Raw genomic sequence first — 26,086 nt, forward strand, 5'->3', positions numbered from 1 at the left:
CTTTACTCGACTTCATCAACTTGTGCAGGAAAGATATCGGAGCACGGAATAGGAGTTATGGGTGTATTGACTTGGCATTATAGGATTACAAATAGTAATAACAGATATATTTACACGCTCAACATGTCGCTCGCTCTTGTTGCAATACACGTGAGACTGGCGTCTATCCAGTGCTGTCAATCTTCACCGGAGCAGGATTTCTATTACCTGGTCTCCTCTGCCTTCTACAGCCTCTCCTGACATGATGCCGTACACAAAGCATTCGCTATGAAACGTCACACTCACCTCAGACTCTTCGTCTGATGCCTTGGGAAGGATATTCAATATTACAGGTATTCTACACCCGCCCACAATCCACAATTCTTGCCCTGGGCGAACATTTCGTGGACCCAGTCCAAGCCGCCCGTCATCGGTGATGAAGAGAATATGTGTACGAAGCATTTTCTGGACCCATTCGGCAGTTTCGTTGTTATCTTGGGACCCGTCTGATATCAGGTTACCGGTGATCAGACTGAGGAAAGCAGTCATTCCGCCGTTGAAGAGCTTATCTGGAAACTGCTTGTGATACCTGGTCATGAGTTCGCCCCATCGGTCGCCATACAGCCGGTAGAGGGCCGCGACTGAGACCTCCTCTGGCACTTCAATTTCTTCTGGGATATTGTCCTCTACCATGTTAATCTTGCTTACTCGCAGCCCGGTCACGCGGAGGACGTCGTCGTCGCCTTCGACTCGCAAGCCCTCGCCGACGCCGTACATGCCACGGTCAGCGGTGAAGCCGCCAAAGTGCCACCAGTGGTGATGGTCCCAGAAGCTGCATTTGCTGCTCTTTGAGGCGTCTTTCACGCCGTCCCAGTCCACGGCCCAGGAAGCGAGGCCTGGAATCTCGGAGCGTTCGCCGCCGCGACCTAATAGAGGCTGGAGATCGGTGCTGATGTTGATGAGATCGATGGTCACCTTGTGGTAGAGCGTGCGCACATCAACGGTATAATCACACGTCTTGACCGAGGGCAGCGAAACATCATGCCGGAACCCCAACAGGCCGTAGACTTTGTCTCTCGGATCCGTGGCTTTCCGGTGCCGCCAGCGCCAGAGCAGCATGAAGAGCTCCTCCTCGCGGGAGGCGCCGAGGCCGCGCAGGGCGACGGTGAGGTGCTCGATGGCGTCGTTGTGCCAGAACTCATCGGGGACGTTGGGGGCGGAGTCGTCGAAGAAGCTGTCGGCGGCTTTGTCGAGGGTGGACCAGGGGATTTGGCAGGGGCCCCAGTAGAGGGTTGCGAGGGGTGGAAGGATGGCTTCTTGGACAGTCCAGATGCGGGACCACCAGGGGAGGAGGAAGAGAGTTTTGAAGGCGGTGGCGGCGGATTCTCTTTTGAGGCGTGCGGTTTTGTGGTCTTCGTCTTCGCTCTCGTCATCTTCACCGTCATCTTCGTCTTCGTCTTCGTCCTCGTCCTCGTCCTCGTCCTCGACTTCGTCCTCCTCTCCACTGCCATCTTCACCCTCTTCATCTTCATCACTGCCTGCATCTTCATCTTCATCTTCATCATTCTCCTCGTCGCTGTCCTCCTCGCTGTCGCTGACTTCCATCCAGGGATGAGCCTCCTGCTCGCCGGCGATCCAGGAGATTGTGTCAAGGGCTGCTTGGGCATCTTCTTGAGAGACTTCGTCCAAGGGACCAACCCAGATGGCGACTTGCGTGCAGGTGCTATAAATGCGGCCCATGATGCTCACCTGAAGTGACTTTTCATGGTTATCTGTCTGGTTGATACACAGTGCATCGGCCCAGACGTGGCGTGGCTCGTTCAGCAGACGCAGCCGGCGGAGAGCATTAGCTAGTGGAGGGGTGACACCGACCTTATTGGTATCATCGTCGTCGTCTCCAAAGTAAATGTCCTCGTGAGTGGTGTTTTGGCTGCCAGTTCCCCAGGCGTAGGAGAGCGCCTCGTAGGAGACGTCTAGGTTGTCGAGACTAGTGACGTGGAATTTGCAGCGGATGGGGGAATCTGGGAATCCGGGCTTGATTTGGAGCACGCGGATTTCCGAGTTGGAGTGGTTGAGAAGGGGGAGGATTTGGTCGTGCCAGGAGACTTTTTTGGACATTTTTCACTCTATCAATTTACATAGGTACTTGTAAAAGTTTAAGTTTATTGTCCTGTTGACAGATGAGTTTCTTAAGACGTTGAAAAGGATCGGTGTAGAGGGGTTGCTTGAGGCGGTGGACCCGCCTATTGAGGCTCTTTTCATATTATATGATCAGCGTTTTGGAAGGCCTGTCACATTATAAGCGGTGGGTAATGAACTAGACCCGGGGATGAGTGAGAATTCCTTTTTTTAACCTCTTTTAATGCGGAACTGGTGTAAAAATAGAAACCGTTGCAAAGAGCTTTTAGTCTTGCCACCAATAAGCATAAAGTATGCTTTTTGAGACCTAATTGGTGGATCTTTGTAATTCTCACGATGAGTTGGTTGTTTAGCGCAAGGCTTAGCTATGTGATGAATCTTTGAGATTAGTGCTTTTAATTGATAAATGACAGTTGGTGTTGTTGCGATGAGGTTGAGATAAGTCGCTTTGGTTATACCTGGTAACTTCCCAGTCAAATGTTGTCAACTGTCTTGTGGCATCTTGGCAACTTGGGCGCTAGCTGCTTTTGAAGCTCATCGCAACTTTTGTAGCGAGCTTGGCGAGAGTTGCCTGGCAGATTAACAGAATTAATGCTCATATCAAGTGATGTGGATGAAGCCTTGATCGACTTGAAGGATGGAGAAAATGAGCATTAACAATAAATTTAACTCTTTCGTGGCAAGCGTATCAGATGACTCAAGTATGTCAAGTGTATGAAGTATGAGTGGAGGAAATAAAAGAAATGGAACGTCTGACCAAGCTTGCCAAGGTACGGCACAGGGTAGATCTCGGGAAGATAAAGCCACACAATTCTCACGTAACGGCTGTGGAGCCCCAGCTGCAATAAGGGTCTTGTAGTTGTAATAGCGAAGGTATTGCATAACTGTCTGGGCGACTTTAGTGGGTAAACATGCTTTTTTTATTTAACAAGTGGTAGTAGGTGTTATACTTTGATGCAAAAGAGATCAGATGGCAAGCATGAGATTAGTGTATGTGGACAAGCTGTTGCATGGCCATCATCACTTACGGCGTTTAGAACCAAAGACACTTAAGACAGCAAGAAAACAGCTAGAATCAAATAGAAGGTCTCAGTATCTTGTTGTGAATATATCCAAATTTTGCTGATTAATTCGACCATTGCCTCATGATCTCTCAATCTCAAAGGAATATATGCTTTGGAATCACGCACATGAACACATAGAGACTCGATCTCTCGTTTTCTGGAAATGGCAAACGGTATGCAGGATAGCCGCTAACAGAGAGATGGCGCGGAAGCTTATCGCCTCTTTTGGGGGCCATTGGGCTGAGATGTAGAAACTAGAAGCTGTGGGGCTTTAGGCGACAGATGTGTAAGCCATGCGGTTGAGAACATTCAAGACAGCAGAAATCTAAAAAATTGCTTTCATGAAGAGATGGGATACATCGTCGGCAAATCTTTCTAACCTCTGAATGGATTCCAATTCTAGTGGTCGCGATAAGTCGTTTGACTAGGAGTTTAGCGTCCGACTGTGAGATGGGTATCTGCATGTAGGTGCCTGATTAAAGTAAGAAGCCTTAGATGTCAAATCGCTTGTAGCCAATCAAATGACGGTATCTCTCACAACTGTAGGCCTCGGGGAGTGTTAAAAATGCTGTGAAGAGAAGGGCTGGGGTGAACTGAGGTCAGGTACATGTATTCAGGTTGCTAGCAAGTGGCTTACAGTAGACTCAATGCCAACTTTGCAAGTAAGACAGAGGTGACATTTACTGAGGTGAATGAGTTCGGGTACGTATGGATGGATTACATGAATATCTGTGTCAGATATCATATAAGACAGGATGCATGTCGTTCAACTTTTTGGTGATGACCAGCTACTAGGTGATGTAGCCAGAGATGGGTGAAGACAAGTCGACCAAGTCAATATAACGAATTGTGTTGTCAAAACTGTCTACATACAATTACGTATTACTGAATCTCTGGCACATCTTCTATCAATAAGGCACCGGCTTATTCTCCTTGACCCAAAGCGCCTCACCCTCAGTCCGTCTCTCCGGCGGCGTAAACTCATTAATCTTCCACAACCTTCTATCCGTCTCCGCAATGTGAAACTCCCAGTCATACCCCTTGGGCTGAATCTCCGCCGTCAGCAGCTTATTAAACGTCTGGCCCGCGGCGCGAATCACGGCATCATCGGGGGGGTAGTTGTGCGCAATGTGCGTGGCGACGAGGCGGATGAAGGGCTTGTCGTTGGCATCTCTGGTCTCAGCGCCGATGTAGGTGCTGGCGAAAGGCACCTCGATGAACTGGACGACGACGTAGAAGGCGGGCATGTCAACGCCGGTGTAGAAGGCGGTGATGGCCTTTGCCAGAGAGTCTTTGGACTCGGCGTCCTGGTAGGCTGAGGGGGGGTGGTAGATGAGCCAGTGAGGCATATTTGCGGTTTGTTTTGGACAATGTAAGTGATGTGTAAGTATAAGTGTTTGATGAGTGTTATTCACTCAGAATTGCGGCAAGAAGAAGATGGCGAGTGATGCCTATATATATTCACTTGACTATATATATGCACTTTGTGTTGTGGCATTACGGTCTTTATAAGCCCGCAATGAATCAGCACTATAGCTTGGTTTCTTTCGAACCAGATCCCAACGCTGGCTATGCCGAAATGGGGCTATTGTCTGCATCTATGGGCCAGATGACTAGTGTTGAAGGACGAATTCTAGCATCATCTTGGCATTTTGATATACTACTAATCACTAAATTGCTATTCAAGGAAGTAACTGAGCCTTTGAATGCAGTGTTACAGTTACACTGATACCTCGGAAAGTAACATGCAAGGAAAAGGCCGAGGATCGACGAATATACAAGGACGCATCACGCAGATAGTTTCCGTTGTTGTACGACCTTCGGCGATAAGATGATGACTCGGGGTGGAGGAGGACGAATCAGCGCTAATGGCCGAGGAAGTCGAGTCGGGGCGGTGAGGTAATTGCCGAGTAATATAGTATAGATGTTGGCAAATGGGTGCAAAAGAGGACTATGAATGGAGAATTACTGTGGTTGATTTGTTGATTAGTGATCTGTGTTTGATTACAAAATCGGTATTGACAATCGAGAGACGGGCGATTAGTGATGCAGTTATACTTGATATAGAGAAGACGTTATTATATATAAAGTGAATGAAGCATTATTTTATGAAAAAAAGGTCAAAAACAAATAATCGTTTATTGTAATCATAATTCTACGCGTCTACTCATTCGTAATGTCTTCCCTCGCCTTTGTCACCGGCGCAACGGGCTTCATCGGCTCTCAGGTTGTCGCATCGGCCCTCAGAGACGGCTACAATGTGCGAGTGAGCGTCCGCAAGCCAGAGCAGATTGACACTCTCAAGGGCATCTTTCACGACGACGCCTCAAGGCTTCAGTTTGTTGTGGTGCCTGACATTGCAGTGGCTGGGGCATTCGACAAAGCTCTGGACGGCGTGAAAGTCGTCTTCCATCTGGCATCACCTATGCCTGGCAAGGGAGCAGACCTGCAGAAGGACTACCTCGAGCCAGCACGCAATGGAACACTGTCGATCCTGGAGAGTGCCAAGAAGGTGGGCAGCATCGAGAAGGTGATTGTCATGTCTTCGATTCTGGGCATTGGCCCCGTGGATCTGTTTTCCAACACAGACCAGTTTGTTGCAGGTGAGTCCTAGGATAGTGCATGCATGTTAGTGATAGATGGAAAGGGACATGGAGCACATCACATGTGCTGGAACAAGCTGCATCAGCCATCAGCCATCAGCCATCAGCCATCAGCCATCACTAACAGCACGCAGCAAACACCGGCAAGAGACACGAAATCGACCTCGACAAGGTCTTCCCCGGCGGCAAGGGCGAAAACGGCAGCATGTACGTGGCCTCCAAGATTGTCGCCCACCAGGCGTCGCTGGACTGGGCCGTGGAGCACAAGCCGGCCTTTCAGCTCATCACCGTCCACCCGACCTTTGTGCTGGGCCCCAGCCTGATCCGCAAGACGGCCACAGACCTGGACGGCATCAACGCCTGGTTCTGGCAGTCGCTGCAGCTGCCGGCGCCGCTGTTCCCGGCGGTGATTGTCGACGTGCGAGACGTGGCCGATCTGTGCCTCAAGGCCGCTGCCGTGGATGTGAAGCCGGGCGAGGCTGAGCTGGTGGCCTCGGGGGCGCCGACGAGCTGGAGGGAGATTGGCGAGTGGGTGAGGGCCAAGTATCCGCAGCTGGAGACGAGGCTGGAGGAGGATGGGCCGACGCCGTTTAGGGTTGAGAATGATGTGCTGGGGGTGCGGTGGCGGCCGCTGGGGGAGACGCTGGGCGGGCTGATAGACCAGCAGCTGGCGCTACAAAAGGGCAGCGCTTAGAGGCCGTGAGGCGTGGTTGGTGCTGTTAGCCGCTGTAATGGAAGAGTTGAGGCTATATTCTACATCAATGTGAATTGCTGTCGAGGGCGTCTATGGATGCAGGGGGATTGGATAAAAGAGAATTGGAGGTTGGACGAGGCTTGCAATAGTAGAACTACTAGTAGTACGATAGTAATATGCAAGCATTTTAAAACGCAGAGGGATGCCATGGTGTAGATTAAGCTGAAACTGAAACTCGAGGCCGGTATCGTGCTGCCCTTTTGCCGAGAGTCATGTATCAGACACCAGGTCCTTGTGCCATGCAGGCAATTACTACAAGTACTAGTAAAGGCCAAGAATGCCGTACCGCATGTCGCACAAATCCATTAGACTTTGCAGATGAAGACTGAGCACAGACTGAGCAGAGTAGAGCAGATGAGGCAGAATTACCAGGGCAGGGATTGAAGCTGCAGATCGCGATGAAGGTTGAACATGGCTGAGAGACAATGTGAGAGACGGGACTTGCAGCCAATGAAAGAAGGTGGCGCGGGAGATGCATCTGCTTTGGTGCGACTGGGTGGGTGGAGAGCGGTTGATATTGCATTGGGCTGACTGACTATTGGTGGTGAAAGATTGGATGCCGAGATTATGTGAGTGGACGCGTCGGTTTGGCGTGGTCGGGGCAAGCCGAAGGCCCTGGCAGTGGCTTGACATCATGAAGTTGAAATTGATTATTGAATGATGCTAGCAGTAGTGGCTGAGCTTGGAGATGAGGCGAGGCAATCGTGGACGCCGAGGTCTATCTGCATGCGCATCTATGCATGCAGCCACAGATATGTACGAGTATGTGCCTAGAATCACTTACACGAAGCCATCCGGTGCTGCATCGTCACGATAACCAGTGCTCTTAATATCCAAGCTCTCGCCAAGAATCAAGATGATCAAGATAAATATAGCCACATCTGTATCCATCCATCCATCCATCATCCATCATCCATGCCCGTATGCAACGCTGTAACCCTCCCAGGCCGGCCATCATCGCGTCCAGCTCGCGTCCCAGCTCTCTCATTAGCTCTTATACTCTCTTAAACCCCATTGTCCCACTCCCTCATGCACCTCTGCATCACCGAACCAGGATCCGCTCCAGGGCGCATCCATGGCGGCAGCGCATCCCCACGCGTCCATTGGGTCCTGCAGCGCGGGCTCGTCGTGGCCAGTGCTTTTCGTGACAGTTTGGCGGCAGAGTCGCGCGTAAAGTGCGGTGCCCCGGCAGAGCTTAAATGAGGGCTGAGGGGGGATCGAGATTTTTCGTGTAAGTGGAGTGGATGCGCCAAGTTGGCCTTGACGGTTGTCTGGCATCTTGTTCTTGTCTTGTAGGTTTGCTCCATGAAGTGGTCTGAAAACTTGGATTCTCGTCCTTTATGCCCTGCAGCTTCACATCACATCGCATCACATTGACTTTCGCATTTCTGCATCATCCTCGAAATGGGCATCCCTGCTGTAAATCCCTCTCAACTGTCTTGTAGCTTTGCTGCACTCCTCTAGTTCTCTTCTCCCTGTGCTCCGTTGTCCCCTGAAGCTCAATGCTAAACCCCCCACCCTTCAGGCCATCCGTCCCGTCCATCCCATTAAAGTACAAGTCAAGGCCATCGGTGTGTGAGGCGCGTCTTGCAGTACCTCCCTTCAGCCAGCCCGCGCACGGACCATCAGGTACTGGCGACTCTGCGGTGTACTGTGTTCTGCTAGAACGCAAATGGTGCCCGCTGGTTACTCGCCCGCTGGAGCTGCTGTGGCGTTACTTGAGGGCTCCAACCCCGCGACCTCGTCACCAAGTACCGACCCCACCAACGGCCGTGTCGCAGTCACATTCCAGCGATGGAGCCCTGCGCCGTCTGACTTGTACCGCCCTGTGGCGCCCCTCCCTGCTACGGCTGGCCCTCCCTCCTTCGCCTCCCAGTTCTCGCTTCACGTTCCATTCTCGCGGCGTGTTTCTTCACTGTTTATTAGTACTGCCTCTGTCCCACTTGGGCCTGGTTTTCTCTTCCTTTTCGCGCAGCCATTCCCTCCCCTCCTCCTCATCCTTTTTTTTCCCAATTGTTTATTCCAGGCTTCTCTCGCTCACTCAAGACGCCACAACAAATACACGCCAAACACGTTCTTTTAAGTGTGGTGTAAACACAAAGGGGAAAACAGAGGACATTTCGCAAAACTCTGGATTTTTTGAAGCGAATACATACCTGAAGCAGGCAAAAGAAGAAAGAAAGAAAGAAAAGAATTAATCTGCAAAAGCCATTTCTCGCTTCATCTCCAACTAATTGATACTCATCCCTATTTTACTGTGAATCATCATCTGCTGCTATCAATCTCTCAATCTCTGCCATCGATCGTCTGTTTTGCTCTCCACACACCAATTCAAAGGTGCCCTTCACTGGGTCAACTTGTCGCATCATCGCATTTCGCACCATCAAGTCGAATTCGCATCGCAAATCGCACAGTTGAATCGCTATTTTTAATTCGCCGATCATGGCCGCCGTCACTCGCCAGCCCTTTGCTCCTCTGGACGGAGCCCGTCTTCAATCATTAACCAGTCTCAAAAACAGACAAAATGGTATGTTTGTGCGATGAATTTGCGCAAGAATGGCAGCCCAGCTTTGATGAGAGAATCCATCTGGCTAACACCATCGCTCAGCCGCTCCTGTTTCTCCAAAGCGCAAAGCAGAGTTGCTGGAGATTGACAACTGCGAGAATGTCGATCCGCTGCTCTTCTCCAAGCGCTCCAAGGGCGTCAGCTCCAAGGACGCCCTCAAGCCCTCCAACTTCTTTCTCACTCCCAAGGTCAGCACTCCTGCGCGGTCTTCCGCCCCCGTCAAGGCTGCTTCAACGCCTCGACGCATCCTCAGCGCAAAGTCATGCTTGAGCAAGCTCGGCTCTGAAAATGCCACGCCCAAGTCCTGCCCTCCTCCAGCGGGACGCTCACCAACCCATGGAAAGCGATCAAAGATGCTGTCAAGCCGGCGACGCACTACTCGCCTGGACCCTCCCTCATTCATGGGCTCTTCTTCCGCCCCCTTCTCTCTCGATGCTGCCTTGAAGGGCACCATCGCCGGGTACACCCCCAAGCCTTCTGCCAGGAAACCCATGTCCAGCCTGCTTGAGCCTGAGAGCAAGTCCAGCTGGTTCTTTGACATTCACGAGGACACCCCTGAGCAGGAGATGACCAACCTTCTCCAGCACAGCACCTGCACACTCGACATCTCGTCTGATGAGGAGACGGAGCAGCGCGCAAAGCGAGATGGTGCTGAGGGTCGTGACAAGGAGAACATTCCTCCTCCAGATGACGTCTCTCAGACCTCGGCCCAGCCGGCCAGCCAGCCCAAGGGCGAGGAGATGGTTATCGAAAAGGAGCGAGTTGCACTGGGAGAGATGAACGCTGCTGATTTCTACGCCGATGGCTGTGATGATTCATCGGTGATTCTGATCCACGAGGATGACGAGGAGCCGGAAGCTCCTCTCGCCGCCATCTCAAACATTCCTGAAGAGGAAGAGGAAGAGGTAGAGACAGAGGTTGAGGAGGAGGATGAACCCGAGCTCGAGATTCACGAGGACATTGATGCCCTCATCTCAAGATCCGACGACTCATCCAAGGCTGCTGTGCTACAACCCATCGAAGGCACAGGCGAGAGCTTTGAGCTGTGGGAAAGCGACAGCGCTAAAGATGCTGGGAGCCCGTGCGGAAGCCCGTGAGGAGCCGTGTTTGTGTCTTCAACGAGGGAATGAGTGTACGCTTTAACGCTGGATGAAGAGCGAGCAAGCATTGAGCCTTTTGTTTGAATCTTTTTCTCATCTTCCTCTTTTTACCATTTTCCTCTTTTAAATTTCTCTGACAGTATTTGGCCTGTTTTTTTTTTTTTTTTGGTCCTCTCTCTTTTGTTTAAACCTGCTTCAAAAAGGTCTTGATTTTGGCGCATCAGTTTTTGCCCTATTTTGTATTCTCCAGGGCTGGGCGGCGTTATATGGATTGTTTCTGTGCGAAACTTGTTGATACCAGGAGTTGTTGCTTGATTTGATGCGCCGGTCTGGGGCCGTTCTTGTTAGAGTCTTTCGATCAGAGTAGCAAGTATCGTACACGATTAATCATATTGTTTGAACTCTAAATATTCGTCTCTTTGCGTGATATGCAGCCAGCCACATTGTAAATTGAATTGATAAATGTGACAACTGAGAACTGAGAGCAAAGCGTGATCTAGGCTGGATTTAGTCAACTCGAGCACTGTGCTACGGACCAGCCACTTCCTCTCAGCCACAGCTGTCGTCACAGTGCGGGCGTCCAATCTTATCGGCGATGATGAAAGCTCATGCATGCATGCAGCTCCCCTCCAACCGCAGCAGCTCTTGTTTTCTCTCATTTCTCTCATTTTTTTTTTCATACTTTTACGGCACAATTGATCCCATAGAGGACATACCAGGAGATGAGAGAATCATCAAAGGGATAAAGCCATAATAATTGCATAGGGAAAAAAAAAGAGAAATGTCCTCCATCCACGACCTCGCCGCAGCCGCTGTCGCCGGCACCGCTTCGTCCAGCCACGGCGAGGACGGCAGCGGAGCGACCAAGAGGAGGGGCGCGTTCATTGTGCTCGAGGGCCTGGATCGCAGCGGCAAGACGACGCAGGTGAAGCTGCTGGAGCAGCGGTTTGTGGAGGAGGGGCGGCCGGCCAAGGTGATGAGATTTCCGGGTAAGATGATGATGCTTGATTTGAGATGAACGGTGGGAATGATTGATGGCTAACTTACTGTGTAGATAGGACGACGGCGATTGGGCAGATGATTGATGGCTACTTGAAGAGCCATGTTGATTTGGACGACCATGCGATTCATTTGCTGTTTAGCGCCAACCGCTGGGAATCTGCGTAAGCTGTCACCCCCTCTTCGTCATCTCAATCTCATGATGATATATCGATGTATACAAAGCTGACCACCACCAAGCGCCCAAATCAGGGCCTACCTCGCCGCCGGCATCAGCGTCGTCTCCGACCGCTTTTACCACTCCGGCATCGTCTACTCCGCCGCAAAGAAGAACCCGCACCTGCCGCTCTCCTGGGCGCGCTCGCCAGACGTCGGCCTGCCCCGTCCGGACGTGGTGCTCTTTTTGGATCTGGACGAGGAGACGGCGCGGTCGAGGGGCGGTTGGGGCAGCGAAAAGTACGAAAAGGAGGAGATGCAGCGGACGGTGCGGGAGCTGTTTTGGGCGCTGAGCATGGGCGGGAAGGATATCAAGGGGCAGGACTTGTTGCAGCAGATGGGCGGGATTGAGGGCCCGTCGTGGAGGCAGGATGAGGAGGATCTGGTGGTGGTGGATGCGAGTCGGCCGGTGGAGGATGTGGCGGAGGCGATTTGGAGAAAGGTCAAGGCGAGGGTGGATAGGGTTGATATTGGGGAGATGGGCAAGGTGGTGAGGACTGCGTTGTAGGGCGATGTTTGGCATTCTGGATATGGTTATGTCATGGGTTGAAGATTGGAAATGAGATGGCATCTGATCATGGTCGTTTTAATGGCAACTTCATGTTTGGGTTATAGCTATTGCTCGAAATTCTTACTTTTCACATTCACTCATAGTCAATTCATTGCAATAATATGAACGAGCGAAAGCTGGCGTACCATGATCTTATACCTTCTTTATCTGGCAACCAGAAGGCATCTCGTAAAGACATCATCTATTGTGTACTGCTATGGAGCAGTAAGTTGGCCTAACTCAAGCATCATGAATACTTTCAATCATTCTCTTTCCACGTAATAGTTTTATAGCTATAGTTTTAGTAAAAGATATAGAGCCCGCACAAAGCTAGAGAGACACATGGAGTAGGACCTGGTATTATGTATCACAAGTAACAGACGCTCCGGAGGATCTGTGTAGGAACCAACAGCAGATGACTAGTTACACAACATAAGAGAAGCCAGAGGCCATGATCGCTTTTATATATTTTTAGATAACATCACATTCAGGCAAGACGCTGCCTAATAAGTGTGGAATGTACCTGCAATGTTTTAATTCAGCTATAAGATAAAACACAATACTGATGCTGGGGTACGAGTTTGTAACAACCATCTTTTTCGTAAGGACACGAATCATCCACTCAGACATGATAAACTATGAAAGACAAAGACAATGTAGAAATTGCAGGAAAAGAGTGTAGTTCTCCATCCCAAATTCAACCCATGGTTCAAGTAGTAATTGCCAAACATATTATACTTTACTTTCAAGCAGCACCTCCATCTGTACCTGATATGAAAACTACTAAAACATCAGTATATCTATGTCTCAATAAGATTCTAATTCCTGACTTTGGCTATGAGCTGGTAAAGTAGGATGAGTACTTACGTTGCCCCGGCTATTATCAAGTCGACAGGTATTACAATCTGCGATACCGCCTTGTAAATACAATAGCCATTTGGGGTCACCAGATTCAGGCCATAAAGGAAGATATTGAGGCCATAGATTTGAATGAAACGTGAGTTATATTATACACTTAAATGAGTGAAATCACAATAATACTCAACAATCATGGGGATAGAGAAAAGCCAGCAACTGATGAAATTGCCATCCAACTTGAACATTTAAGCGAAACATCATCGAGCCTGTTTCAAAGTTTCAAGCAAAACGGCCGCTTCAAAGATTTGGAAGAGGCTATTGAAACTACAAAGCTGGCAATTAGTATAGCAGGCAGTTATGTTACGCCTCTTATGTTTGCTTCCTTGGGGAACCTGCTCAGCCACCGATTCCAACACGCAGGATTAATGGATGACTTGGATCGAGCTATTAGCATTACAAGAAATGCAGTAGACGCTACGCCTTGCAACGGTCCGCAACAAGCTGCATTATTAACCATATTAGGATCTATGCTCGGCAATCGGTTTGAGCAGACAGGATTAATGGATGACATGAATCAAGCTATTATCTTGACCAAGAATGCAGTAAACTCCACACCTTATGATGACCCTTTACGAGTTGCGTGTTTGAGTAATCTTGGACACAGCCTAGGAGGAAGATTTGGCCGAATTGGACTAATAGATGACTTAAATCAAGCAGTCAAGATAACAAGTGATGCAGCTGATGCCGCGCCTTATGGCAGCATAGACCGAGCCATGATTTTAACTAACCTTGCAAGTCTGCTACACCAGCGATTTAATCACATAGGATTTATGGATGACTTGGATCGAGCGATTATTGTGGCAGATAATGCATTGGATATCATGCCTGATTACCACCCGCTACGGGTTCGTTGTTTAGGCAACTTTGGAAATTCCCTTGCCATTCGATTTCAGCGGACAGAATCAATGAGCGACTTAAATCAAGCAGTTAGCATAACAAATGATGCGGCGGATGCCATGCCTCATGAGGACCCGTTTAAAGGGAAGCTATTATACAACCTTAGCCGTGTTCTAAGCAAGCGATTTGAGCAGACAGGATCAATAGACGATTTAAACCGAGCAGTTCAAGTGGCAAACGATGCACTCGATAGAACGCCCCATAACCACCCGGAGAGCGCTACCCGTTTAAGCAACCTTGGACAACAGCTTGGCAGGCGGTTTCTCCATACAAGATCGATGGAGGATCTAGATCGAGCAACCAGTGTGTGGACGCCACGCCTCACGGCCACCCGGAGCGAGTTTGGTATCTAAGCAACCTTGGATTTACACTCGACTTGAGGTTTGAGCAACTGAACGTAAAGGACGACTGGGATCGACTGCTGTCATGCTATATCGCAGGCTGGGATTGCATTACCGGTCCCCCCTCTGTACGCATTCGATCAGCACAGAATGCCGCCAATCTTCTTATAAAGCAGCAAGATTGGGAATTGTCCTACCAGCTACTGCATGGTGCCACATCCCTCCTCCCTACTATGAGTCCACGGTCACTTAATCACACTGATACACAAGCCTTGCTTAGCGATATGTTTGGCTTAGCTTCATCAGCCGCTGCTGTGGCGCTGCATGTGGGAAAGACTCCAGGTGATGCTCTCCGCCTTCTGGAACTCGGCCGTGGTGTTACCGCGAGTCTTCTCATGGACATGCGCGGTGATATCACGGAACTTCAATCAAAACATCCTGATCTAGCGGAAAGGTTCAGTCACCTTCGGGGAGAGTTAGATTCGCCTGCTCATAACGCATCTGTGGGTATCCCTGATAAACTGTCTTCCTGGGAATCCCAGATGAAGCGACGCCGTGAAGCAGACGAAGAGTTTAACAAAATCATTGATGAAATCCAGACACAACCGGGATTCTCCCAATTTCTACAGTCGCCGGCTATAGACGACCTAATGAGTGCGGCAGATAGGGGCCCTATTATTGTGGTTAATGTAACCTACTTCCGTGGCGATGCGTTTCTCATTCGGTCCAACGCAGTCCAAGCGATACAATTGCCAGGAATAACGAAAGACGAGTTTTTAAAGCATATTAGTGATGTGTGAAATAAGTTATATTTGACATCTTCCCTAGAGTGGCTTTGGCATACTATTTGCCGTCCCTGCTTAGACGCACTTGGGTTTACCGCCCCTATCTTGGATGGCAATTGGCCTCATGTTTGGTGGATTCCCACGGGCCACCTTTCTCGAATGCCTCTCCATGCAGCCGGCATTTACAAGCAAGCATTAAAAGAGACAGTCTTGGATAGAGTCATATCTTCATACGCATCATCCATCAAGGCATTACTATATGGGCGAAAGCGGAGCATCCAAAAGTCCAGCCAGGCAGCATCTCTGGATAGCTCCGCCCTTATAATCGCAATGCAAGACACGCCCGGATTAGGGCAAGATGCGCACCTGCACTTTGCGAATGCTGAGATAAATCTGTTGCAAGGTCTGTGTCCTAAACTTCAATTAATTCCAAGCATGCCCCAACGACGCAAAGATGATGTCCTTGAGCAATTGGAAAAATGCAAGCTGTTCCATTTTGCCGGTCATGAACGATCGGATCCAAAGAATCCTTCTCAAAGCTACCTGCTCCTTGAAGATTGGGAAACAGATCCATTAACCGTGGGAGCGGTCCGCGATAGTCGCTTACAAGACAACCCTCCATTCTTGGCATACCTCTCGGCCTGCTCGACCGGAGCCAATAAGGCGGCTGACCTTGCTGATGAAGGGGATTCATCTTATCAGCGCCTTCCAATTAGCAGGCTTTCAACACGTCGTCGGAACACTATGGGAGGTATCGGACAAGCACTGCGTTGATGTGGCAAGGATACTTTACAAGACGTTACAGGAAGAAGGGATGACAGATGAGGCAGTCAGTCGAGGGCTGCACCGGGCGGTTAGGGCGTTGCGGGATGGAGTGACTGAGGAGGACACTCAGGAGAGGGATGCCAAGTTAGCACGTCGTAAGCCGGAGGTACAGAGAGTGGTGGACTTCCTCTGGGTTCCATATATCCACTTTGTCGTATAATCGGAAAGCTATGAACATTTTTGTATACACAGATCATTTTAGTCAGATGCAAGTCTTTTTTTAAGCGCGTTCTTGTCTCAGTAGAGTGAGCTCTTTTTATTAATCCTTCTGATGCGTTGCGCTTAAATCTCGCTATTATAGAAAACCAGGGCCAGTTTCCTTTATGTTGCGGTGCACTCTACTCTATCGACCTGAGCCAGGAACGCTGATATAAGCGCACATTTCTAGGGCATTTTGTAATGCCAACAATTATAGAGATAGAGATGGATGAGATACAGTTTCTGGAATAGTGAGGAAGGAAGGAAACGATGGCAACCAGCGTGTAGTCAGTAGCAATATATATTTGTTGTGTATGTGTATGTGTATGTGTGTATACAGAAGAACAAGCGGGTGAGGCAGGTGAAGAGAAATCACCTGCACCATTGACAGACCCGTGGTGAACCAGTAAGTTATACCAGTGAGTTGTAGCAGTAGATTTAGATTGTGATAGCGGTAAATTAATAGAAAAGAGGAATCTCAATCATGCGTAAATGTATCCAGGTTAACAACTCATTGTGCTCAGCTCGTCGGATCCACTTCGGCCACCCTGAACATGAATCGTCGCGCATATCACGGAAAGCCCAAGGAAAAGCCACTAGAGCTAACCAACGACTTGATGTGTTTTAGGGCTTCTAGAGCTCTAAGCTAGCAACTATAGGGCGGGACTAGCACCATATTATGCTCGCTATTTTGTAGGAGGAAAATTGAAACTCACAATATGTTATCAAACTTCTCTTATAAACTGAATATACAACACCTTCTTCCAAGAAGAACAAACAACTCCGGGTGGTCTAGTTGGTTCATGGCGTTCGACTGTAATTGTTCAGATTATCGAAAAGTCAGCGGTTCGATTCCGCTTCTGGAGATCTTCTATTTTTGTTCTTTTGTTGTTTTTGAAGTTCACTTCTCGTAGTTTATAGACTATCGTGACTATGGCGGATATGAAGTTTCCGGCCACCATATTTCGCCCTTTCTTTTCCCTTTGCTTCTTCTTTCTTTATTGATTTAACTCAATGACTTGGAATTGTTCCATCTCTTCTCATTGACATAATCCATGCCGTGTCCCAAAATCCTTCAACCCACCGCAAATCTCACGCTGCAACACTGCAACTCCGTAAACCCGGCTCGACCCGCCGTTATCGCTATCAGAAGCATCCCCATATTCCCCCATTCCAGTAGAGTAATGATTACCCAATTAGCACCTCGCAATGCAGGGGCACCAGCTGCGAAATCGCTTCGTCCACCGCCCATAATTGGCCCCTTATCATCTGTTTATAGTCCAAATAATAGCGATTCGGGTGCCGGCGCCTTGCATCGGTTTCTTAATTTTGAGTGTCCAACGACAATGCGGCTTTTAGGGTGACTAAGCCAAGCTTGTTCTTTTTTTCTGCAAATCAACCCCACAAGGGTACGTACCGAACAGCCCATTTAGCGCCTCCGATAAGAGCAAACAATTAACCGACTAGACTCCATATCATTCGGGGCGTCATTGACGATCTTCTCTTTTGTTTTCTCTCTTTTTTTCGCTCAACCTCCTCTCTCTGTCTTTAATTAAAGCTTCCTCGGCAAACAGCGAAATCCTCCAGACACAAAAATGGCCTCAATTGCTACCTCCCTGCGCGCTGCCCGCCCCGTGGCCATGCGCTTTGCGCCCCGCGCTGCCCCGATGGCTCGACTGGCGATGCCCTTCAGAAGCTTCTCCAGCAGCCGCATGAGTACGTTTCTGAATGCCTAACCTGTTCTTTACAGCAGATATCTAAATAATCATTCAATTCCAGGCCTCGCTCGCAAATATACCAAGGACCACGAGTGGATCGACCTCTCGGCCGACCGCAAATCCGGCGTCATTGGCATCTCAGAGTACGCCGCCGAGCAGCTGGGCGACGTCGTCTACGTCGAGCTCCCCCCCGCGGGCGAATGGACCGACCAGGGCGACTCCATCGGCGCCGTCGAGTCCGTCAAGAGCGCCAGCGACATCAACGCGCCCATCCGCTGCAAGGTCACCCACACAAACTCCCTGCTAGAGGAGAAGCCCGCCACGATCAACCAGGTGCCCGAGGACGACAGCGCCGGCGGCGGCTGGATTGTCAAGGTTGAGGTGGATGAGGAGGGCGCGGCGCAGTTTGATGAGCTGCTGGATGCGGAGGCATACAAGGCGTTTACGTCCGAGTAAGGAGGCCGAGTAAAGGGAGGGCGGCTAAAAGATTAGACGATGGGGATGTTTTGACTAAGATATTGGCATGAAATATGGAGACGGTGACGCTTTAACAAGAGAGAGGGGGAAAAGAACTTATAAAGAAAAAGAGAGAATTATCTCTTCATTGAAAGGGCAATGGACAAGAGCTGGCCTGAAATGGTGTAGAAAAAAAACAATCAAAACAGTTCAACCTGGTAATCAGCGGAGGGATGGATTTAAATCTTGTATATCTATGTAGCAAACAAACAAGTTCGCATTTTGTGTACCATGCCATATTACATCAGATGAGGGTATACATTTTGTGGTTTGTCGTGCGTCGTTAAAAAGAGAATATCACATAGCTATGATGATGATGCAAATTTTTTCCTCCCTCCATATCCCCATGCCCTTGTCCTTCCGTGTCATTCGCACATAGTCGTACAGCAAGCTACACCAATTATTATTGGGCTGGCGGTGGTGCCGGCTTGTTCTTATTGATGTCGTCCAAGATCTTGTTTGCGCCCTTGTCCACCAGATCGGCCGCCATCTTGACGCCAAACTTGTCGGCCTCCTCTGCGGACGCAATCGTCTGGACCTCCTCGCCGTCCACGCCCTCTGTGCCCTGCACCGACACGACCGTGGCCCGTAGCCTCAGCTGGCCCGGCGCAACCCACTTGGTCTCGACGCCAATGGGCACGCTGCAGCCGCCCTCCAGCGCGCGCATCAGGCTCCTCTCGGCTACCGTTGCCAGAGCGGCGTTCTTGTCCTCGATCAACTTGAGGGCATCGATCACTTTCTGGTCGCCGGCGCGACACTCAATGCCCAGTGCGCCCTGTCCCACGGCGTGCAGGATGCCGCCATTGTCCAGCTCGAGGAACTGCGAGATGTGAGCGTCGAGATTCATTCGCTGCAGGCCGGCCGCCGCCAGGATGATGCCCGTGAGCTCAGGGTCCTCGTCGAGTTTGCGCAGCCGCGTCTGGATGTTGCCCCGGTGGTCCTTGAACTTGAGGTTTGGGTATCGTCGCGCGAGCTGGGCGATGCGGCGCACGCTGCTGGTGCCGATGATGCTGCCCGCCGGCAGGTCGGCCAGGCTCTTCCAGCCGTGCTTGTCGACCAATGCCTTCTTCAGCACCAGCGTGTCACGAGGGTCCTCCCGCTTGGTGACGCAGCCAAGCAGCAGGCCCTCGGGCAGCGTCGTGGGCATGTCCTTTAGCGAGTGCACAATGATGTCGAGCTCGTTTGCCTCGAGCTTGTCCTCCAGCTGCGTCGTCCACAGGCCCTTGCCGCCAAAGTTGTAGAGCGCCGTCGTCTGGTCGCGATCGCCGGTGGTTGTCATTCCGTGGATGGGAAACGAGTAGGCGGGCAGCACGGCCTGGAGGGCTGCGACGACGATGTCGGCCTGGGCGAGGGCGAGGGGCGAGTTGCGCGTGCCGACCCTGATGGTTGTTGGGCCCTGTGCGAGGCCTGATGATTTGTCGTCGGCCATTTTGGGGGAGATGTCTGAGGTTGTGGTGATGGGGGAGATGTGAGAGTGGGAGTTTAATTTTCTTGAGAGGCGATAATGGTTCGAGAAGGATTCCGAATGCCGATGGAGGGGTAGTCGGCAACTCGGCGGGGTATTTGCACTGTGCAAAGCAGCGGTGGGATTGTAGATACTGTGTGAATTGTACATGATACTGTATTTGCAGGGTAGGTCATTGCATACTCATGGCTTCACACGAGTCGTGTGAATTGTATGTGAGTATCGCCTAGTTGGTGAACCAATTGAAAGGAATTGTGCAGTATAGAACACTGTTTTCTTTTATTAGACGTGAAATCATCTGTCGGTTTATCGGGACGATGGCCCGAGAATCGGACACAAGTTCCAAGGTAGGTCATCTTAGTTAATCTCCATAATTGGTTAACATAAATATCGAGTCACAAAATTGCTGGTTAATTTGGCTGTTTGTTTCCTGTTCGTGTCAAGATGAGGAGCTCATTACGTGATATTTGCATGATTGTGTATTTGTGAAGAATAGATGGCGTGTTGTGACGAAATATAGAGATGAAAGTAGAGCATGGAGCCGAGTTAGAAACACAAGCATCACTTTTGTCAAGACGGAAGCTTAATTCTTGTCGATCTCCATGATCTGGTGCTACCCAATTGAATCGGAGTGCTATTTATAACGAGATGGAACCATCAATGCTGAGGAGACATGCCTATATAAAGATGGGATAGTGAACGAATGCCTCACATCTGCCAGCCCGCGACTGATAACATCTCACATCTCCATCTGATCAAATCTACAAACACTCTACGATTAAGTTTACAGCCAAAATGAAGCTGGCCATTGCTCTAGTTGCCCTGATTGGACTCTCGGCCGCCAATCCCAGGCCCCAGCTTCCAACGCCCGCCACGCCCCCTCCGCCACTCTCCTCCAAAGAGCCGGAACCAGTTCCTGAGTCTTCGACCACCACCAGCACCTCGACTTCCACCTCCAAGGACGCGCCACCTCCTGCGGCTACCAGGGAACCTCCCGTGCCGGAGGGGCCCATTTGCGAGTGCGGCTACACCTATTGCGCATCTGTACTAATGGGCATGAGTATGTCATGCATAAGAAATTGGAGTCTCTAATAGATGAGTGAAGCTGATCCAAATACTCCATAGGAAAACCGTGGTCTCAGAAGCAACTGGCCGAGGCATACTGCAAGACTCCTCACGCATCTTGCAACAACAACGTTCCCGCAACAAACACTTCGTCTGCGCTGTACATTTGTCTCTGCGAAGATGCCGATCAAAAGGTCGGCACGCACCTGGATCTTGTCTGCGGGTGCGACAAGTGCCTGAACATTGGGCCCGATTTCCGGGGCCGATGCGAGACTCCGTGCCACGGGGGGAATTGCCAGATGGAGCTGTGATGGCTGAACTTGTGTCTTACTATAATCCTATACTCTTTTCCTTGGATGGACGTTTTTAAATGCTGCACTTGAAGTTGGCTCTTGCCACTAATACCATTAATATCACGATACAACAGATTAATCACCACTTGATGCGCGAGTTTGGGACTCCAAGTTGCTTCGAGTTGATTACTGGGTTCATACCAGGTGCTGCAAACCTGGATAATATCTAGTAATAGTAGCTTCTACAGCCAATAATGCCTAATCCATATCCCATTTTATCGCTCCCTTCCTTGTTACATTTTAGTAAATCACCCGGCAATATCCCACTTTAAATCTCCTGATCTCCCCCTTCCCCTCCCGCATATCCCGCGCATTCAGCTGTGCTCTGAACTGCATAATACGCATAGTACACACCATGGAATTAAGCTCGTATGTACGCTCGGCTGCGTCGGAGCCGCCTCGCATTGCAACCACCCCAAAAGCACGATTCCAGCCTCCCATCAGCGCAAATCATCCCAATACGGCCTGCTGCCGCTTCGTGCTGCCCATGTCGCCCTTCCCCAGCTTTTAGCGCCGATAATTCCCCCGCAGTGGGGGATCATTTAGCGGCCGTGCCGCCTAAACTCCCCTCACGCCCCCCTGTAAGCTCTTCTGATCCCCCTGTAAGTTCTTGGAGAGACCCCCCTTTGGGGGACCCCGCACCTGATGGCCGTCTCTTTGTTAGTGGTAACGTCAGAAAAGAGAAGGTTGTCCGCGGACGAGTACCTTGCTGGCCGGCGCAATTCTGCTTGCGACGGCTGTATCTTTGGAGAACTGGAAGTCAAAGATGCTCCGACGATGTCACCATTCTTGTATTGATGTGATTTATTTTTTTTATCCGGCCGTTAAAAACTTGGAGTCGGCGGAGCGGGGGTTTTAACGACCGAGCTTGCTGTAGAAGCCACTTCTCCTCCCGCGCACGCGTTGCGATCGAGTGATTTTCTTGCTCTTCTTATCTTTTTCTTCTTTTTTGCTTCTTCCAGATAGCTATTCTTTGCTTTATCGTGAGGTGATTTCTGTTGCTTTGACAGATTCGGCAGATACTAAGCGCTCTTATTGCAGCTCGCATGAGCTCTGCTGACGACTGTCGAGACATCAGCCGATGTGAGCTCGTATAGCTGATCTGGTATGTTTTCGGCGATTATCAATAAATATCTCTTCTAAATTCTTGTCGCATACAGGTACATTTATAGCTAGAATCTTGTGTGTGTCACGTCCAAGTCGCCTCAGATGAGGGTCGATTCGTGATGGCGTCCTCTGTGCTTCGCCCACTGGCCACCGAGCTCTACTTTTCGCCTACTACTGCTTCTTCGTCGCGCTTCTTGCGCTCTCGAATTCAAAGTAAGAGATAGAGACCTTTCTCGTGCGCAAATTGCGCCTCTACAGGCGCCAGCGAGCAACGACTTCTGACTCTGTGATACTAGATGTGAAGCCCTTGGTGAGTTGCCACCGCCAATGGCATGCCTCTTCGGGGGCTCAACGGCAAACTGCAGTTGTCGCCGCGGCAGCAAAGTCTCTGGCGCTGGTCCGCCGTGACTCTCCGGTTCCACGAGTTCCCGCTCTTTTCCCAAAGGCCTACTCGACGGACGCGACCACTGTGGTGCCGCCCACGACTCCTTACAGTCAACTCACGGTTGGTGTGCCGCGGGAGACGTTTCCAGGAGAGCGCCGGGTCGCATTGACTCCAACTAATGTGGCTCTGCTCCTAAAGAAGGGATACTCCAAGGTCTTGGTCCAGCGCGGAGCTGGGGCTGCGGCTGATTTCTTGGACGAGGCCTATGAAAAAGCTGGCGCTACTCTTGTCGACTCCCCTGATGGCGTCTGGTCTGCTGCCGATATTGTACTCAAAGTTCGAGGGCCTTCAAACACCGAGGTCAATGCCATTAAGAAAGACCAAACGATCCTCTCTTTCCTCCAGCCTGGCCAGAATAAAGATCTTGTTGAGAAGATTGCTGCCCGGGGTGCCACTTACTTTGCAATGGAAATGGTCCCTCGTATCTCTCGTGCTCAGGTTTTTGATGCCCTTAGTAGCATGGCCAACATTGCTGGCTACAAGGCTGTCCTGGAAGCCTCCAACGTCTTTGGTCGATTCTTGACCGGCCAAGTCACGGCTGCTGGCAAGATCCCGCCCTGCAAAGTTTTGGTCATTGGAGCTGGTGTAGCTGGTCTAAGCGCAATCGCAACTGCTCGTCGCATGGGTGCCATTGTCCGCGGATTCGATACCCGTCCTGCGGTCAGAGAGCAGATTGAGTCTCTTGGTGCTGAATTCATCGAAGTCGACATGCAAGAAGATGGTTCCGGCGCTGGAGGTTATGCTAAAGAGATGAGCAAAGAGTTCATCGAAGCAGAAATGAGACTTTTCAAGGAACAAGCCAGGGAAGTGGATATCATAATTACTACGGCTCTGATTCCTGGAAGGCCTGCCCCAAAACTCATCAAAATGGATATGCTCGATGTCATGAAGCCCGGAAGTGTTATTGTCGACCTCGCGGCTGAGGCTGGCGGCAACTGTGAGGCCACCAAAGCAGGCGAAATGATCACTTACAATGATGTCAAGGTTATTGGTAAGCTGCTCATAAGTCCCTGATGTTCAAACTTTTTATACTAATATGGTAATGTAGGATATACTGATCTCCCGTCTCGCTTGCCGACCCAATCGTCTACTCTCTACTCAAACAACATTACCAAACTCTTGCTTTCAATGTCTCCCAAGGAAAATGAATTTGGAATTGATTTGTCTGATGAAGTCGTCAGAGGCGCCATTGTCATGCAAAAGGGAGAAATCTTGCCGCCCGCTCCTCGTCCTGCCCCTCCTCCAGCACCAGCCAAACCCGCAGCCGCCGTTGCAGTCGAAGCTGTGGAACTCACCCCTTGGCAGAAAAAGACCCGAGAGGTGGCTACTGTGACTGCCGGAATGACAAGCATGCTTGCTCTTGGAAAGTTCACCGGACCCCTCTTCATGTCTAATGCGTTCACCTTTGCTCTGGCTAGTTTGATCGGTTATCGCGTCGTCTGGGGCGTGGCACCCGCGCTGCATTCTCCATTGATGAGCGTGACAAATGCAATTTCTGGTATGGTTGGTATTGGCGGTCTGTTCGTTCTCGGCGGAGGCTACTTGCCCGAGACAATTCCTCAAACCTTTGGCGCTCTCAGTGTTTTGCTGGCTTTTGTGAATGTTGGTGGTGGCTTCGTCATCACCAAACGAATGCTCGACATGTTCAAGCGTAAGTCTTTTGTCAATTAATTTGATAAGCGGACAAGCTAATTATCTGTTAGGACCTACTGATCCCCCTGAATACCCCTGGCTTTACGCAATCCCGGCTACTCTCTTTGGCGGAGGCTTCATCGCTGCTGCGGCGACTGGAACTGCTGGTCTTGTCCAGGCAGGTTATCTTATCAGTTCTGTTCTTTGTATTGGATCTCTCTCAGGTTTGGCATCCCAAGCAACTGCTCGCATGGGTAACATGCTCGGTATTCTCGGCGTCGGCACCGGTGTGTTGGCCAGTCTAGCTGCCGTGGGCTTTTCTCCCGAGGTCTTGACGCAATTCACTGGACTCGCTGCCATAGGAGCCATTGCTGGTAAGTTATCTATTATCTATATCTGGCCAGTGATTATGGCTACTAAAAATGTTTTAGGCATGGTCATTGGAAGGAGAATCACGCCTACTGATTTGCCCCAGACTGTCGCTGCCTTGCATTCAGTCGTTGGTCTTGCAGCCGTCTTAACCAGTATTGGCAGTGTCATGGGCGACATTTCTGACCTTACCACTCTGCACATGGTTACTGCATATCTTGGTGTTCTGATTGGTGGCGTAACCTTTACTGGATCAATCGTTGCATTCTTGAAGCTCGCAGGTCGCATGTCTTCTCGCCCCAAGCTCCTCCCTGGCCGACATATTATCAACAGCGGACTGCTAGCAACCAATGCTGCTACGTTTGGTGCTTTTCTTACCATGGCGCCTGGCGCTCCAATGATTGCTGCTGGAGCACTGGCAGCTAACACGGCGCTGAGCTTCATCAAGGGATACACGACAACCTCTGCAATTGGAGGCGCTGACATGCCCGTCGTCATCACAGTGTTGAACGCGTACAGTGGCTTCGCTCTGGTGGCTGAAGGGTTTATGCTGGATAATCCTCTCTTGACGTCTGTGGGAGCCTTGATAGGCGTTTCTGGTTCTATTCTGTCATACATCATGTGTGTCGCCATGAATCGTTCCCTGACCAACGTCCTATTCGGAGGTTTAGGAACTCCGACGCAAGCCTTGGAGTATAAGCCAGAGGGCCAAGCGACTGAAACATCTGTAGAGGATGTTGCAGACCAGCTAGTGAACGTTGAGTCCGTCATCATAGTTGTCGGATATGGAATGGCCGTTGCAAAGGCACAGTACGCACTCTCCAGCATTGTCCAATCGCTGCGGTCCAAGGGCATTACTGTCCGCTTCGCTATTCACCCAGTTGCTGGTCGCATGCCTGGGCAATGTAATGTGCTGTTGGCAGAAGCAAGCGTTCCTTATGACATCGTCCTGGAAATGGACGAGATTAACGACGACTTCCCCGAGACTGATTTAGTCTTGGTAATTGGTGCCAACGATACTGTGAACCCGATTGCTATGGAAAAGGGCAGTTCCATTGAGGGCATGCCAGTTTTGCATGCTTGGAAGGCTAAGCAAGTTATTGTGATGAAGCGCACTTTGGCCAGTGGTTATGGTGAGTGCCCTTCTTTCCTTTCCTTCTTTTGAATCCTTTAGTGCGTGTACTATGATAACGATGCTGACACGCAATTGATAGCTGATGTGCCGAACCCGATGTTTTACATGCCAAATACCAAGATGTTGTTTGGCGATGCAAAGGTTTCTTGTGATGGTAAGTATCAGGTTTCACGGCGTTTCAAAATTCAATTTGCTAATGATTTTATAGCTATCAAGTCAGCTGTAGAAAGCAAACTGTAGAGTTGGGTCGTAGACGCTGTGACACGGCGTATGGATTCCGAGCTTGCTTTGATCATGTGTTGCGCCGCAATAGATGGGATTAGATCGTACTGAGTCTTTTTGTTGAT

The 26,086-nt window shown here is 50.2% G+C and overlaps 11 protein-coding genes across 11 annotated transcripts; 7 read left to right on the forward strand and 4 right to left on the reverse strand.

Annotated features, from left to right (window-relative positions):
* Window positions 1-183: 183 nt before the first annotated feature.
* TGAM01_v206484 (hypothetical protein) lies at window positions 184-2,097 on the reverse strand (the record flags this gene model as incomplete). The annotated part of the gene is made up of 1 exon (XM_018801747.1): window positions 184-2,097. One exon carries the CDS (start codon window positions 2,095-2,097, stop codon window positions 184-186), a length of 1,914 nt encoding a protein of 637 aa, XP_018665062.1.
* A 1,993-nt stretch (window positions 2,098-4,090) lies between these two features.
* Window positions 4,091-4,531, reverse strand: TGAM01_v206485 (hypothetical protein; the record flags this gene model as incomplete). Its single annotated transcript, XM_018801746.1, has 1 exon — window positions 4,091-4,531. One exon carries the CDS (start codon window positions 4,529-4,531, stop codon window positions 4,091-4,093), a length of 441 nt encoding a protein of 146 aa, XP_018665061.1.
* Window positions 4,532-5,358: 827 nt separating this feature from the next.
* Window positions 5,359-6,479, forward strand: TGAM01_v206486 (NAD dependent epimerase/dehydratase; the record flags this gene model as incomplete). Its single annotated transcript, XM_018801745.1, has 2 exons — window positions 5,359-5,785; window positions 5,920-6,479. The coding sequence occupies 2 exons, from the start codon at window positions 5,359-5,361 to the stop codon at window positions 6,477-6,479; spliced, it is 987 nt and encodes a 328-aa protein (XP_018665060.1).
* Window positions 6,480-6,756: 277 nt separating this feature from the next.
* Window positions 6,757-7,175, reverse strand: TGAM01_v206487 (hypothetical protein; the record flags this gene model as incomplete). Its single annotated transcript, XM_024549877.1, has 2 exons — window positions 6,757-6,849; window positions 6,909-7,175. The coding sequence occupies 2 exons, from the start codon at window positions 7,173-7,175 to the stop codon at window positions 6,757-6,759; spliced, it is 360 nt and encodes a 119-aa protein (XP_024405351.1).
* A 1,806-nt stretch (window positions 7,176-8,981) lies between these two features.
* On the forward strand, window positions 8,982-10,202 carry TGAM01_v206488 (hypothetical protein; the record flags this gene model as incomplete). The annotated part of the gene is made up of 2 exons (XM_018801744.1): window positions 8,982-9,066; window positions 9,148-10,202. 2 exons carry the CDS (start codon window positions 8,982-8,984, stop codon window positions 10,200-10,202), a joined length of 1,140 nt encoding a protein of 379 aa, XP_018665059.1.
* A 784-nt stretch (window positions 10,203-10,986) lies between these two features.
* Window positions 10,987-11,928, forward strand: TGAM01_v206489 (thymidylate kinase; the record flags this gene model as incomplete). Its single annotated transcript, XM_018801743.1, has 3 exons — window positions 10,987-11,194; window positions 11,260-11,368; window positions 11,445-11,928. 3 exons carry the CDS (start codon window positions 10,987-10,989, stop codon window positions 11,926-11,928), a joined length of 801 nt encoding a protein of 266 aa, XP_018665058.1.
* Window positions 11,929-13,709: 1,781 nt separating this feature from the next.
* Window positions 13,710-14,926, forward strand: TGAM01_v206490 (hypothetical protein; the record flags this gene model as incomplete). The annotated part of the gene is made up of 2 exons (XM_018801742.1): window positions 13,710-13,733; window positions 14,042-14,926. 2 exons carry the CDS (start codon window positions 13,710-13,712, stop codon window positions 14,924-14,926), a joined length of 909 nt encoding a protein of 302 aa, XP_018665057.1.
* A 2,603-nt stretch (window positions 14,927-17,529) lies between these two features.
* On the forward strand, window positions 17,530-18,108 carry TGAM01_v206491 (glycine cleavage system H protein; the record flags this gene model as incomplete). Its single annotated transcript, XM_018801741.1, has 2 exons — window positions 17,530-17,650; window positions 17,714-18,108. 2 exons carry the CDS (start codon window positions 17,530-17,532, stop codon window positions 18,106-18,108), a joined length of 516 nt encoding a protein of 171 aa, XP_018665056.1.
* Window positions 18,109-18,571: 463 nt separating this feature from the next.
* On the reverse strand, window positions 18,572-19,597 carry TGAM01_v206492 (porphobilinogen deaminase; the record flags this gene model as incomplete). Its single annotated transcript, XM_018801740.1, has 1 exon — window positions 18,572-19,597. The coding sequence occupies one exon, from the start codon at window positions 19,595-19,597 to the stop codon at window positions 18,572-18,574; it is 1,026 nt and encodes a 341-aa protein (XP_018665055.1).
* Window positions 19,598-20,428: 831 nt separating this feature from the next.
* Window positions 20,429-21,009, forward strand: TGAM01_v206493 (hypothetical protein; the record flags this gene model as incomplete). The annotated part of the gene is made up of 2 exons (XM_018801739.1): window positions 20,429-20,693; window positions 20,759-21,009. 2 exons carry the CDS (start codon window positions 20,429-20,431, stop codon window positions 21,007-21,009), a joined length of 516 nt encoding a protein of 171 aa, XP_018665054.1.
* Window positions 21,010-22,277: 1,268 nt separating this feature from the next.
* On the forward strand, window positions 22,278-25,979 carry TGAM01_v206494 (hypothetical protein; the record flags this gene model as incomplete). The annotated part of the gene is made up of 7 exons (XM_018801738.1): window positions 22,278-22,371; window positions 22,455-23,594; window positions 23,652-24,254; window positions 24,307-24,609; window positions 24,667-25,737; window positions 25,819-25,893; window positions 25,948-25,979. 7 exons carry the CDS (start codon window positions 22,278-22,280, stop codon window positions 25,977-25,979), a joined length of 3,318 nt encoding a protein of 1,105 aa, XP_018665053.1.
* Between the last annotated feature and the right edge of the window lie 107 nt (window positions 25,980-26,086).

The sequence above is a fragment of the Trichoderma gamsii genome (assembly GCF_001481775.2).
Source record: "Trichoderma gamsii strain T6085 chromosome Unknown Scaffold_22.2, whole genome shotgun sequence".
NCBI lineage: Eukaryota > Fungi > Ascomycota > Sordariomycetes > Hypocreales > Hypocreaceae > Trichoderma > Trichoderma gamsii.